This window comes from Tetrao urogallus (genome assembly GCF_951394365.1).
Source record: "Tetrao urogallus genome assembly, chromosome: 8".
Lineage (NCBI taxonomy): Eukaryota > Metazoa > Chordata > Aves > Galliformes > Phasianidae > Tetrao > Tetrao urogallus.
Window position 1 is genome coordinate 34,747,541 of NC_136821.1, and position 15,616 is coordinate 34,763,156.

Sequence of the window (15,616 nt, forward strand, 5' to 3'; positions counted from 1 at the left end):
GAAACATAGGACTTGATTTTCCAAGAGAAACACGCTGGCTGTTCCCAGGGGAACAGCAGGCAGCCTGCACCTCTGGGAACATGTGCTGCACTTCCCCAGTTCACACCATGCCCCCTGGAACGGGTGGAAAGCTTGTGAGCACCAAGACACGGGGGCTTGCAGCATCCGACTCAGCTGAACCTTCAACGGGCCGTCCTGTCACCGAGGGACCACCCATCACTATCAGAGCTGCATGGGAACGATGGAGAAATAGCAATTATCCCTCAAAAGTTATACAAAAATAAAAAATAAAAAAAATCCTAGCGTGCACAGAATCAGATGTAGCATTAATCTGATGCAGCCAGTCTAAGCTGGATGGAGAAAGACCCCCTCTATGGTCAGAGGTCAGTACAGTATCGAAGTACGGAACGACAACAGCACAGAACAGGGAAAGCCAGTCAGTATTCTCAAGCTTTATGATTTGATACCCAACCTGTAATTTTCTCTCTCTTCCTTAAGATACTCAGAATAATTTTTCTCCTCCTCATTTTGCATCGACCTATATTTTGTTTAGCAATTGCTATCGTCCTCCCATTCGTATGTCAAGCGAAATACAGAGCCCCAAGGAAAAACAACGCTGAAGGCTTGGGAAATACATAAGGAGCAGGTAGATTTCCAAATCACTATGCTGTGTGCACCTCACTGACTTCACATAATTGCTCCTTTGCCATCTAATTCATTTGAGTTTTCAACTTTCTCTGTGATACACCCTTCCCCCATCTCCACATTGCCATATGCCACTTAAAAACTACTTTTCGGTCTGCCAAAAAATCGTACAGCCTGCTTCCCTGTGCCAGAAACCTGGTTTTGAAGCAAATGGCACAAGCCAGGATCAGTCTGGTAATACAAACAATAATAATAATAATAAAACAATAAAAATCAAGTCAAGTAGTAAAACCTGGAACTCAAATGAACTGCCTAGGCTCCTTTCAACAAGCCCTTTTTCTCCCAGAAAGCAGCCAGGTTCAGAGGTAGGGCAGCCATGCCCTGCCCGCCTCAGTGAAGGCTATCAATCCTGAAACTAACCCAATCTGATCTGCACGCATCCAGACTATGGCTTTTCGTCTTGGCTTGTGAAAGCGTCGTGACTTCTGAAGTAAAATATATTTACAGTGCTGAGAAACAGCCTCTTTTCCTTTCTAAACGGTCTCATATATATATATACATACTTTTTTCATGCCAAGCGTGCCATAATCTCATTCTGATATGTTCCTCAAAGGCTTGCAATGGAAACAGAGTTCACTGCTGGGGATATTTTCAACACACAGTGATCCGGAATCCACAGATCCTAACTAGTTGCACATTATTTAGTTCACATCCATTACAGTTTATAAATTAACAGAGGTGTCATTTTCTGTACAAAAAAAAAATCAATGCATATTTATGATTTTTTTATTCAAATAGATTTTACATACATATAATCTAAAGACACAATACAAAATCTGTATAAGTTAGGCAATGCATCACAGGAGTGACCAAAAACTCAACACGTTTACCTTGGCAAAATGACAGAACGTATTTCTGCTGGCTGGAAAAATATTAGCCTTTAATGCATTTATTAATTTTACTAAACGTACTTGAAATGCTTTTCCTTAGCAGTATTCATTATTCCTTTTTGTGTTTCATAGTTACTCTTATTTATTTTTTCCATTTTGTTTTTACACCAAGGAGACTGCAGTCAAATAACACTCAGCAACTCATTTCCTCTCTTTGGACTGAAAAATTAAACAGATACTAAATTATGACAGTGAATTTAGAAAGGAGGGCTCCAAGGGCTCAAAAGAACATGTCTGAGATAATATGATGCTTCTAAGAATATTGCAATCACATCCAAGCAATCACCGAAGCGTGCCATGTAACTACCTCCTCAGCTAATATGCTTTTTTCTCCGTGATGACTAATCATGTTCTATTAAACAGCGGTAATGCTGGAAGAACTCAACTATACAAGTGTAATGAAGCCAGTATTCTCCCTGGACAGATTAGCTACAACTGATTTGACACATACCATCATAGGAGCTTCAAACCTGACAAACTCTGTGCTTGCTTCTGATTTATGCCGTCAAGCTCTTCAGAGAAGAGAATGAAATCCAGCCGTTCCGTTTGGTAGAGGTGAAATGTACTGATGTGCTTAACTGTCAGTTATGGAAAGTTACCATTTCTTCTTTCTTCTCCTCTCGCTCCCGCTCTCACCTCCCTCCACCCCTGCCTTCTGCACTTGTAGAGCCTGTGCCCAGGGACAACTGTCCCCATGGTCCCGTGCCACGCGCCGTGTCCTACAGAACCCACGTGCTCTCGCACGCTTCTGCTGTCCCGTTTCCATCGTTCGAGAGCTGTCACTGAAACAACTGCTTTCTCTGCAGCCCCTTTCGCTCCTTCTCATCCCCTCGTGCTATCCAGACGTGCTGGTTCTGGATGGGACAGGGATGCACCGAAGGGTAAAGGGAAAAGGGAAGTTATTGGACTCACAGAGCAGAGCCGTGATGGGAATGGAGGAATATGAGGCCGCGGATGTAATTCAGGTCAGCGAACACACGAGTGAGCTCCTCAGATGATGGTGGGCATCCTTCCACTGCTGTTGTTCCGGTTGTTGTTCTTCCTGGACAGATTCGGAGTGGCCATGAGGACGAAGCGCTCGTCGGGGCAGCCGTACTGGAGGAGAACATCAATGCACTCCTGGCTCGAAGCCTGCCTGGCGTAGGCCAACGCGGTGTTCCCATGGGCATCGCGTGCCATCACGTCAACGCCGTACTGGAGAAAGAAGAGACGCCACCTGAAGCTCTGATGCGGAACAGAGAGTTACAGCAGAGGGAGCGAGCTCAGGCCAGGAAGGCTGGAACTGAGCTGAGGGTTGGTGAAAGGGAAGGGAGAGAGAGGGACGTGAGCAGAAAGTTGGTGACTTACACACAGAAAGGTTTCTACGGGGAGGGTCTTACAGCTGGAACAAAATTTGTCACCGAGGTATTTCAAATGGCATTTCCAATAGGTGCTAAGGAAATCTCTCCTTCCTCATTCTGTTGTTTACTTTCTACCAATGGCAACAGACGAAAGGGGGGGGTAAGTTACCATCCTTACAGAGCGTGCGATGAGCAAGCACTCACCCAGATCAGGAGCTGCACCAACACCACGTTTCCCTTCCTGCAGGCCAGGTGCAGGGCCGTGCGCCCATCTCCGTCTCCGCAGGTCTCATTCACCTCCTCCCGCGTGCCGTGGGCGAGGAGCAGGATGACCGTGCGCAGATCTTCCTCGGCTGTAGCCCTCAGGAGGTGTTGGCCAAGAGAAAGTTCCAGGCACTGCAGCGGGGCAAGGAAGAGCTTCTGCTCGTATTTTGCACGTATCCAGCGCTCTTTTTCCTCCCTAGAGAAGCCAAAGGGAATACGTCACTCCGGCCTGGCTTTGCTGCCTACCAGCATGCTAGCAAATAGCCATCAACAAAAAGAAAGCAAGAAAATAAATCAGGCAGTTGGTGTCCACGTTGGAGTTAAGGTGTGCAGCAAAACACAGTACAGAAAATGTACAAAATGTCCGTGTTTGAAACCTGAAGTGACCAGCACGGCACTGACAACTCCCAGCCACCCCTCCTGCACCTGGGCTTGCATTTCACACAGCAGAACAACCCCTGCAAGGCACAGCCTTGCTTGCAGAGGTGCTCCCTCTATCAAAAACTGAGTCATGTTTCCAATGCAAAAGACATATGGAGGATTCTTCTGTTTGTTTTTCCAAAATGCAAACTATCAGAACAGTACTTTGAAGCCGCCGTTTCCTCCTGAAACGTCAAATAACTATCAAAAGCTTTCTGGATGCTATTATGTTACAGGATAAGGAGGACTACAAACAACCGTCTCCACTCCCCGTTTCAAAAATTAACATACAATTATATGATCTAAGAGATCTAGCCCTAGACAAAGCCCCATTTAAAGGTACCTGTCCAGCCTCTGAAAACCATATACATCATCTAGCAAGGCAACTTGTTACTGGTGACATATTTTTTCCTCCGGAGCACAAAAGGAAAAGCTCTGTTTACGCCTTTCAGCACTGTTTACACTACTCCCAGTAATCTAGTGTCAGGTTTGCCCTAATCTGTTTTTAAATACTTATGTAAACAGATCCTTCCAACAGCAAATCTGGATTAGTTTTGCATCATTTCCTGGTACATGCGGAGCGACCTTACTGTGACCTCTCTGGATGCTCTCATGCAGAGCTTCCCAAAGCATGCTCTTCTCTGCACCAATGACAATCCACCCTACAGACAGGTACAGGTTTTTTTCAGAGAAAAAGTGCAAACAGATAATTAACACAAAAAGCACTGCGCTTAAATTAAACCTTTGAATGACTCCTGCAAGCTAAAAGGCACACACAGAAAAGAAAACATTTAGGGGACCGCAAATTAACCTTTGATGGCAGGATCTGATAAACAGGATCAGTTCAGATACTCAAGATGGAGAGGAGAAAGAAAATGACTTCTGTTACCACTGTGATCCTTAACTCCTCTGTTAGCTGTGCTGTTTTAAGGTAAAAATACAGTGGCAGCGCTTCGAGGAGGTTGAAGTGACACACTTACAGTTACTCACAATAAAATGTGCACTCCTGCAGCATCACAGCACCTCTAGGACCAGTACCCAGACAGCGTTTAATAAAGCTCTTGTCAGTTTTTTAAGTACGTATTGAGGTTTTGAGAGTGTAACCAATACACCCACTCCACATTTAAACACGCCAGACTGAAAAATGAAGCGACTGAGTCAGCCCTGTTTCACACCAGAGGCACACATCTGGGCTGAGGGGATTTATTTCTCATATGCCCACAGACCCAAAAGGCAGAATATACTTCATTTTCTGCCTGTATCGCAACTACCACAATCTTTTTAGTGCTGTTGAGTCTGCAAACGAATCCCCCCCCCCATCTTCACAGACCACCTCTGAGCAGCTTTAGCTTCCAGCTGCCATATGACCATGGCTGGAAGAGAAGTCCCTTCTGTTTAAACTCAAGCTGTGTGACACCAGTCTCCCACCTCTAATCACTATCCATCACAAACTATTCATCATAAACTACTCTGTGGAAACAGAGACTTCAGGTGGAGCTTTTAGAGTTTTAGGCTGTTGTTTTACAAATTCGTTGCAGCACACCTGCCCTGTGCTTCATGGGAGCAGTGCAAAGGCAAGCCAGACCAAGTGGTGGGGTGAGCATCCCCCAGATTCCAGTGCTGTGATGGGAACACAGTGAACGCTGCCAACAAAAACAGAGATGTTTTAAAAGTCTCAGACATTTGGGGGCAGCATGTCACTGACATTGTCTATGGAATGAGATTTAGATTCTATTCAACTGTTCAAACTGGGTACAAGGAAAGATAAGTTGTTGGGATTTTCTCACAGACAATTACACTGAATGACAGGAGGAGGTAGCTGGAGGTAGGAGGAGGAGCATGCTTGCCCATACATTGTGGGCTGATACAACAGAAATTCAGAAGGACCAGCTCTGAAACATATTCTAGAAAGCCAACACCCACAGACCTCCCCTCTCCATTTCTGGCACAAACCATTTCATTTCAAATGACTAGGGGACTTTCTTGGACAACAGCTTCAGCTCCACCGCATGCATCCATCTTAGAACCTGACAACACAACATAAATGCAGTCTGATGCCACAATCTCACTCCTGGGGTCCACAGCCCGCCTTGGTTGAGGTTTCATATCCCCATAGGAAGGCCAGTCCAAGAGCAGAGTTGTCAGCAGTAGATCACTTGGCCTCATTCCAGTCCCCTGGAGGACCACCGTTCACATCCCCTGTTAGCTAATGAGCTAAAAAATGAATTATTGGAGCGGTCAGCAATAAGAAGGAAGAGGAGGCACAGTGTTTCGCTTCAGCCAGCACTGACATACCTTTAAATAAATCAACTGAATAAGAGTACAAGGAAATGAGAGGAAGAGCAACTAATCAGCAGATACTGAACCAATCTCCAAAAATAAAGGGAATGTATGATTAAACGCCTCCTAGTAAATATTTCTCTCATTTTCCTCCTTTTCTTGTAATTCTGGTAACTTTCACTCTAAACAACACCCTCAAAAATACAGTCTCAGTTCTAGCTGTCTTCACGTGACATCCATAAGCCAGAACAAAACTACTCCACTTACTGAGCTACTAAAATTCAGCAGAATCCCTTTTTCAAGATCAAATTAAAGTCAGTGTATTGGAGAAGCACCATCATCAGGTGCTCGGATGGCACCTATGACACCTAATGCTAGAGAATGTGTGAGCTGCCAGTTTTTTAATGCAAATGCGCAGGTGAATTAGAGGAACTCCAGAGTAACAGATGACAAATTTATAGAAAGAAGAATGAAAGTCAGATTGGGCTTTGTTTGAGCTTTCTCTTTCTGAAGCTGTCCATTCAAACTCAGACTTCTGAGAAAAGCTTACAAACTTTCTGGCTATACAAGGGCCAAATACAACAGGGTAAGACTGCAAAACATCCTGCAGGAAAGGAATACAATTCACTAAGCCCTGGCCTAAAACCATCACTGAGCTCTGCCAAGTCTCCATCACTGGTACGAATAATGAAAGCCCTGATAGAGCAGTGATACTGTACATAGGTGAGAGTTATTAGAAACAGATGAAAATTTCACTTCTCAGTTTATTTTCATCTCATTAGGTGCTTGCTTCTCAAGATAATGTCCAATTATTTAAATTACTCTGCCAGCCACATCACATCATTATTATCTTGAAACATAAATACTGGGCACTGTGAGGGGGAGGGTTAACTAGGTAGCATGAGAGAATATAAAAGGCAGATTTGCTCAGAGCACAGTTTCCTTTCAGACTACTCTTCACTCTTTGCTTGTGAGCTTGCACCAGAGATGCTCATTTAGGAGCTTGGCCCTGTGCAGCTCAGTCCAGAGCGGTGCCTGGCTCACCCATCTTGATGAGAAGCGTTAAATATTTTCTTCTCTCTTACTAAAAAGAACTATTCTGCAACAGAGGAGGCCTCTAAATGCTCTCTCTACTGCCATTCACCCAAACGTCTGTGCCGTGTGGGTGCCATGCTCGTGTGCTGCCATTTCTGGATGCTTACTGAAGTGCAACATTTAACGCGGCAATAACCTGGCCGGCTCAGCAGGAGAACTGCCAGATTTTCTCTGCTGTTGGACAGCTGACAAAGTTAATGTGTCTGTTCCAACAAAATGAAGTAAATCTAACTCCCATAGCTCCCAAACTCTGGGAGCGTCCCAGAGTATGTCATTAGCTTTGTGGTCCAGCATGCAAGAAGCATACATCACCTAATGACCGGTGCAGCCCTGCTGTCAGGACTGGGTGGCTGGTTGTGGCAGGGCTTGCCATTTAAGGAAAACCCTTTGCAATGATCCCACAGATGTCTGATAAACAGCATCACTTTGGTAAGAGTTGGCGATGCAGCGTTGTGATGGGTAAAAGGGAAGCGAAACATTTGTGGGGGAAAGAACTGAAAAGTTTGGGAAGGTTCATGATGCTTTTAATTGCAACTTGCAAAGGGAAGAAAGGGCTAGCAGCAAGGAATTTCCAAAGTGTCTTCCTGTCCCAAGCAAAGCAGGAACTGGGAGGAGAGGCATGGAAGAGGAGTTGGGAACAATATGCTGAGAAAACACAGGGGCTTCCTCTCTCTGCAGGAGAAGACCCCACTCTATTGCAAAGGGAGTGCTTAGCAGTTGACTGCTTCCTAGCATGCATGCCTTCTCTCCCAGGCTGCGTTGCTAAGGGGGAAGGCGCACGGGCCCACGAGGGATATGTAGGGCCCTGGCAAACAAGAGGGCTCCAGACAGCAAACAAAGACCGATGGCTATTTATTCCTTAATTACAGAAAGCTTTCAAGAAGCAGGCCACTGTAAATCCCGCGTACCGAGAGAAGGAGGGAAAGAACCAAGATTTATGTGCACCGGGGCAAAGAGGAAATAAATATCTCCCTGGCTCCTGATCAATATTATGAGTGTTTTGCCAACCTACAGGGTGTTTTATGAGCTGTAAGGACAGAAAGGGATCATTAATAATTAAATAAAGTCAACCTATTAAGCTTATTACTTCTTTACAAGTTAAACAACCCCAACGGATGCGAGTGGCCCTATGGCACAGCCGCAGCACAGCCACCATGACTGCCTGGCAGCACGGCTGCCCTACAGCTCCAGCCTGGGGTCCTCAGGTCTGGCAAGGCAGGCAGCTCGGCTGGGAAACAGTTTGCTCTCATCTTTGTCACTAAAGTTATCCGCCGAGGATGAACAATTGAATGCCACAAAAGCATTCTGAGCTCAAGTTTCTTCTAACTTTGGGCCTGCTCAAGTGAACTCCAAAACAGATGCTGTTTTCGCACATCTCGGTCAGCTTTTCAGTGATGCCACAGAGCAAGCAGCATTTCCCCTTCAGGTGTTAAGACACTGCAGGATTTACTACTGTAAAACATTAATGGCCAGCCTAAGCTTACTGACTTAAGGCTTTCTAGATAATTATCCTGCAACTGTAGGCTCTGACTCTAAATATCATAAATTATGGCAAACTTTTGTTCTCATTGCACGACACTCAATATAATAATTTTTAAGGTACATTTGATAAAAGTATCAACTCTGAGATTACTCCATGTTAAGCTAAGGAAAAGCTATGTGACACACAGCTGTGGGGAACACTGCAGATGCTAAGAAAAGGTTTGTTGAGAAAGCAGATAGTGCGGGGCCAACTGTAAGATCTGCAGGATGGTTGAGTCTTTCCTCGATACAAATCCAAGCCTTTTTGTTCTGTGCAACAGTACGAAATGAAAACAGCCCCCTGAGATTGAAGACAAAATTTTAAGGACTCCAGAAATTTTCTTCTCTGCCAAATCCAAAAGCCAATCAAAAAAGCACTGCAAACAGCAGACGAGGATGGGTTCCTGTCAAGATGTGCAAGGAGAGACCTTATGAGCATCCCAAATAAAACAGCAATGGATGAGCACCACCTTTCACCAGCTGTTTACTGACCACTGCAAAAGTGTTGTGTTCACAGCCTCGTTACTTCTACCTATACACTGATGAAGAGGCACGTCAATATCCTTGCAAAAGTTAAATCAAAATCTCTCACTGTGCTGACTGCCAAACAGAAGGTGAGCTTTCACTGTGTGCTTCTAGACTTTGCATGAATCACACACAGCCCACTCCCCTTTCTTCAGTGGTCAGTGTCAACATGTAGGGAAAAAAATATTACCTACAATGATTACCTATCAATGCCAACAGCTGTTTTAGAACAGCTAAATGAAAATATTAAACCAAGAGTACATTTGCTTGTTTACTTGACACCAATATCTACAGATATGCTGAGAATAGCAAACATACATCTAACGGATTTCATTATTCATGTGTAACCACATTCATCTCGATGTCTTCAGCGTAAAACCACGTTGCACTGTGCCAGTACCTACATGCAGACTGCAAATTTCAATTTGCAATCTGATACACAATCACTCGGGTTAAAAGATTCCATTAATTTGCAGTTTGTTAACACTGATTTTCTCCTGTGTTACAGATATACCAAACGCAATATTGTTTTAAATAGAGCTCAAGAAATCGTAACAGACTTTTTTTCTCCCCTCTTTCAGGGAATACTGTGAAAACTGCACGTGAAATAAATTTTCACACAAAACATGGCAGTAGCTCAGAATAGATAACTCAACTACAATGGATGATTAGGGAGAAAATGAAGGCAGACTGTTATCTTGGTTATATATGTAGCTGTTTTCACCTAAAACCAGGCTCCTGCTTTTTATGTTCGCATCGAGAGGAAGCTCCTGTACAGCATTAAAAAAAAAATAAGAGAAAGTGACATACAAATATTTCAATGCATAAATTTCAATAATCTGTGCCAGCTGAGAGACAGAGCGAGGGAGCCAAGTAAGGTTCCCACAGACTCAGAGTAATGTGGCATATAACAGGGACGTACATCAGCGATATGCTCTACAGCAGCTCCTCCCGTGATGCGACTATCACAGTGCATTAAGGATACCATAACAGTCGCTGATGTGATCTGCTTTGGAACGTATCACATCATAAACAGATGAAAGAAGAGAAATGGAGCCTTTCCTCTGCTCATAATGCTGTAAAGTGGATAAGTATCATAACTAGGAGTGCACCAATGCTTTATAAATAATGAGATGGGAAGGAACCTCTGAGGTCTACCCAAAGGCCTGATGAACTTGCTGTGTAGACATTAAAGACATCTTAAATGCCAACTTGCTTAGTATATCAAGGTGGCTTCAATGACCTGAAATGTAAAAGCACATTCTGGGCTGCAGAATGTGAACGTAATCTTTACCTGAGGGTCAGGAACTGAGAGAGGATAGCCTAATACAGTACTTCTCAGAGACGTTCAAAAATTTTCTTGACAGTTTTGATCCTTTGTTGCCAGTAACTCCCAAGCAACACTATAGTTTGGTTTACAAAACAAAAACCCTTTGAGGGGGTTTTAATATTATCTTAATTCAGCAGAAGCAGTAAGAAGACACTTTTTGGAGAATTTGGGAAAAAAACCCCACAAAACACTACACCAAATTTATATAAGACATAAAAGAGAAAATACAAGTAATAAACACTGTACTTGAACATAGACTGTGAAGAAAAACACATTTGGAACAGCAAGCAAATAAAAACAAGCGCTCTTTCAGTGCAAGTCAGCGATGGAAGGGTGGCATGTTTGCAGCTAAAGGTTGGGAAGAACCTGCACCCAACCACCCTGGAGGGCATTTTCCTTGACCCATGTTCTTCAGACACCACAGGGCCCTGCCAGCTGTCCAAATCTTCCCTACTCACTTGGAGGTCTCCCTTCTGCTTACACTTGTAATTACCTCCCAAATTCTCCACGTCGGCATTTCTAAAGTATCCCAGAGCTTTTTCTTCCTCTGCAATACATCTTTGCCCGTTCTTCTGCACTACCTCTAATCATTAGTTCATCAGCTGCCTTGGCCTCCTCTTAACTCTTGCTGATCACCAGCCCTTAGCATTCACAGAAATCCTTGAGGTTTCCTTTGTACCTAAGAAATGAAAGTGCCGAACCCACATGTGGAAGAGCTTCTTTATGGTAAGGGTGATGGAGCACTAGAAGAAGATGCCCAGAGATGTGGTGGAGTCTTCTTCTATGGAGGCACTCATGACCCATCTGGACACCTAACTGTGTGACCTACTGTAGGGTACAAGCTTTGGCAGGGGGTTGGACTCAATGATCTCTTGAGGTCCCTTCCACCCCCTGTGGTTCTGCAATTTGGTGAAATCACAGAGCTCTTTTTTTGTTTCTTTGTTTGTTTTTGATGGTTTAATTTTTTTTTAAGGGATGAAATGCCATTCCTGTCACAATGATGCCAAAGGGAGCGGGGAAACGAAACAAAAGACAAACACACCTTCTACTGAGTTAGAATATCACCAGTGGATAAGGCTGCCAGAAGGGTTACACAACACCAAGGTGTCCAAAGAGGAGAGACTTGAAATGGGCTCAGCTTTCAGAAGATACTTGAGTGCTCAAGTACTGCTGAAGCATTTCTAATTGCACACCTACTTCTATTAATCGCTCGCAAACCTTTTGGCTTTTATGATTTACCAGCCATATGGTTAGTGCTTAACAAAGGGAAACCCAGATAAAACCCAACAGCAAAGAAAATATGCATAGGAGATGTCTGTCAAAAGTGACAGCAATTCCACTTCAAGGTGCAGGAATTAAAAGCAGTGTGCCAAAATGAAAGCCTCTTTGCCGCCTGCCAAAGCGCTGTGCCTGTACGTGCCCTCTCTCTTTCAGCCATTTCCTTGCAATCCCTCTTCAGGACACATTTGGAAATTATTTTAAAAAGATAAAATATCCTGTATCTGTTACCAATTAGAAGACACGTGAATATTATTTTCTAATTTGTGGCTCCAACGTGCCTCTTAAAAGCAGAGTAACTGAAACAATTACATTGACTCCTGAATATTTCTATTATGCTCCTGAAAAATCCCCAATGTGGGTATGTCCTCCTCTGCCTGATGTGCCCCAGGGCTGCGTGTATCAATAAGTACATCAAAGCCCTGAATGTGAACTGCCAAAACACTGTAATTTCTATGAAGCGTGTACGCCAGTTTGTGGCAGCTGCAGCCCAAGGGCTGCCAAACTGATTAGTCCTCTCCTAATGGTCTTCGTGCAACTTGGATTTGCAACAAGGGGGTGGGAAGGAGGAATGACTGAAGGAGGATAAAAAGTTGAATAGTAAACACAGGGCTCTTTGCTCTGGTCAAGTCGTCCACTACAGAAGCGACCAATTTTCAGCTGGCTTTTGAACTACAAGCTCTAAGCCAGGATTTATAATGGTATCGATGGAGGTTTCTTTTTAAAACCCTGACACAGTGCGACTTGAGTGACTACCTCCTGAAAATTGGTAATTTCCTGGTGGTTAGCAGGAGAAGGTCTGCCAATGAGAAAGCAGAACCTGCTAATAAATTTATAGTGCGTTATATGCCAATTAGACCCCTTCAGCCATTCAAGAGGCAGTGCCACCAATCAGGTTATCACTCCACAAATGTACTCTTTAGAGCTGATCTCATCACAAATCAATCCTGCATTTAGAGTGCAATTCTCATTAGTATTACTGAGGAATGCACTTGTGAAACAATGCAAGAAGGTATTTTTCTTCTCCCCTCCAAGCGTCCTTCCCCAGTGCCCTGTGCACAGCTATTTACTTCTTGCACACAGTCACGTCTGAACTTCAAATGGTAAATAATCATTCTGAATACCACATTAATTCTGTGTCGAACCAGATTTATTACACGCGTCATACTCGGGAGTTTCACCGTCATTCACAAGCCATCCGTGAATCTGTTGGTTAAATTACATCCTTGTATCTGACCATGCACCATGCAATATTCTATCAATACGGTGACTCAGAGCAGATCTCTCAGCTTCCCCCCCCATGACATCCACAAGTGTGAAGACTCCTGGTTCTGTTTATCTGGCCAACACAGACAGAAAAAGGAAAAATACAGAAGCAGAGGGAAAAAAAAAGTGATCTGCATAGTTTTATACGCTCAGAGTACATACAGATCTACCTTAAAACTCTGGTTGCAGCGTACAGACACACACTTGGTGGCTACAGCCTATGCAAGTAACGTTGTGGTTTGGATGCTTTGCAAAGCAAGCTGAATAAGGATGGAAATAGACTTGGTTTCAGCTTTGCAGCACAAAGATGCCTATCAGTTAGGGACGTGAGGCAATCTGAATCACCAGCGATGCATTTTTCTTTTGGTAACTCCTTCTTTCTCAAGCTAGGCTCAGACCTCAGAGAATCACACTTCAGAAATCTGACCCAACCCTAGGTGGCCTCTTCAAAAGTATTTTGCATTTGTGCCAGCAGTTGATCAAATTTGTTCTGATTGAGCTAAATGCTTTGTGATTTGCTCTTGTCAGCTGCCACAGTAAGAGCACCAGGAGGAGATAAAAGTAGTGACTGTGGTCATTTTGGTGCTGAGCAACTGATGCAATATCCCCGTGTGGCTCAGGAGAAGGGTCCTAAGCTCATGCCAAGAGCAACAAGGGGAGTGATGGCTTCCACTTGCTCCATCCTCCTCACCCTGCACTGGGATGCCCAAGAGCACCGGTACGTGGCTGCTGCACTCTGCCTGCTCGACAGACAGAACGTCCCATCCTACGGCTGAAGAAAGCTAACTCTGACACAAGAAATGCACCAAAGCAATATTCAGTCCTGGAAGCAGACCATCTCCCTGCTTCCTCTCACGTGCACCTGGTGAGCTGAGTTTCAGTTGCAGAGACTGACTGCTGTTTGCCAAACTATCGCCCTCGGCTCGCTTTACATTCTGTAGACCTTTCACAGAAAAAGCAACCTTAAGAACAGCGATGCAAGACGCCTCAGCCTTGGGCTGTCACCTGCATCTTATTTCTCCTTAGCCTCTTAAATAACACTGGAATTCACTCTGTCCCCTGATGGGCACCGTAATGAGAACCACCTGTCAATCACGGCTCCATTAGCCTGGACAGACTTTCACTTCCTGAAACAATTTATTGGATTCCCAAACACCAGCGGGCCCTCTTCCTTTTGAGCAGGGTTTTTCGGGGAGCTATTCAGTGGGAGCGGGTCTCCCTTCTGCTCCTGCTGAGCGGCCATTGTTTCCCTTTTTCCTCATGCAAACAGTTTCCCAAGCCGACCCACCTCTTCTGTCCTGGGCAGGCCCAGGGCTTGCCAAAAACGTTTTTTTTCTGACTGCTCAGTTCACCGGCGCGATACAAAACAAAACCTACCGGCTGTTAGCAGCCCTGGGTCAGGGCAGGAATTAACATTAACCCCTTCTGTGAGTTGGCGGCAGGCTCGGGCCCGGCGCTGGGCTGCACTGCTGCCATGACCTTCGGGGCTCCGAGGCTCTTGGTGCACGCTGCCACCCAACAGAACAAAGATCTGCTCTTGGTTTGCATGAAACGGAAGAGAATTTTGCAGTCCCCTTCTCTTTCCCTTGGTTACACTCAAATTGCAGCCCAAAGAAAATCTTACTAATAGGAGATAAAACCACTTTAGTTGAAACGTTAGCTTGAAAGGAGCATTTTCGTTTCCCTGGATGTGTGCATTCCTTATGAGGTTCATTTGCAACGTGTACGTCTGCTTTGACGAGATAATAAAATGTATTTTATTTAAGAATATTCCCATACCCTCCCCTCCCCCCAAGGAATTTAAATGGTCAGTTAATCTTTCTGCTTCAGAACAACCCACTGAGTAAATAAAAGAGGGCTCCAGATTATATAAACCGATATTCTTTCATTCTAATGCTGGTCCTGAAGGCCGTAATACACTGTGCAACTGTACCTGAGCGTTAGCTATGTGCCCTTTAGTACACATCACTTTAACTTCTAGCCTGGTAAAGGGAAAAATGGAAACAAGATGATAGTTATCTGCAGCCTTCTGTGACTCTCGAGTCAATAGCAAACGGGAGGACTCGTTAGTGCCATAGTGATCCAATCAGGATGAAATTATGCAGTCATGTAAGAAATAATACCTATTAGGCTAATTTAATCAACGAATACTTTACAGATGAATTAGAATGCAGAATCCAATTATTTCAAACATTTGGACTGTCAGCCGCTGTGGTTTTTAAGCAGTGGAAGGGGAGAAAAGAAAGGTTTAAGGATCCTTTTCAGATGACAGAGGCTGGGGTATATTTATAACAGGAGAGCTTATAGCAGCAGCAAACTGACAACTACAATCAGCACCTTCCGCTGCTCAGACAGCTCGCACCCAGGCGGCTCTAATCTAACCTCTCTCCATGGCTTCTGCAGTGCGTTGCTTTGGGATATTGGTATAGACAGCTTGATTTGCTGTTTCAGTGGCTGATAATTACTGTCTCAAGTCTTTATAATTTCCTCTTGCCAGTCACCCTTTTAAACGAAGGCTTACGCTCTAATTACAATAGGTCTTTTTTGTTTTGATGATAAGAGGTGCCCCTGGATAGGTGAAAAATACCCTCGTGCTGCAGAACGCAGTTGGTTGTACCCAGTATTTATTCCCCTCGGAAAGGAAGAGCTTAGTTTACAGCGCCAAGTGAAGAAAAATGGTATGCACTTAATTACTACTAGAA

The 15,616-nt window shown here is 44.3% G+C and overlaps 1 protein-coding gene across 2 annotated transcripts in view; it reads right to left on the bottom strand.

Moving 5' to 3' along the window:
• Positions 1 to 2,585: 2,585 nt before the first annotated feature.
• AGAP1 (ArfGAP with GTPase domain, ankyrin repeat and PH domain 1) overlaps positions 2,586 to 15,616 on the bottom strand; it is a gene marked incomplete at both ends in the record, with an annotated part of 281,406 nt that continues 268,375 nt past the window's right edge. For both annotated transcript variants that reach the window (XM_079538941.1, XM_079538940.1), the window contains 2 exons: positions 2,586 to 2,789; positions 3,140 to 3,395. In XM_079538941.1, coding sequence (XP_079395067.1) covers positions 2,586 to 2,789; positions 3,140 to 3,395 — 460 coding nt within the window. The remainder of the gene's footprint in view (positions 2,790 to 3,139; positions 3,396 to 15,616) is intronic.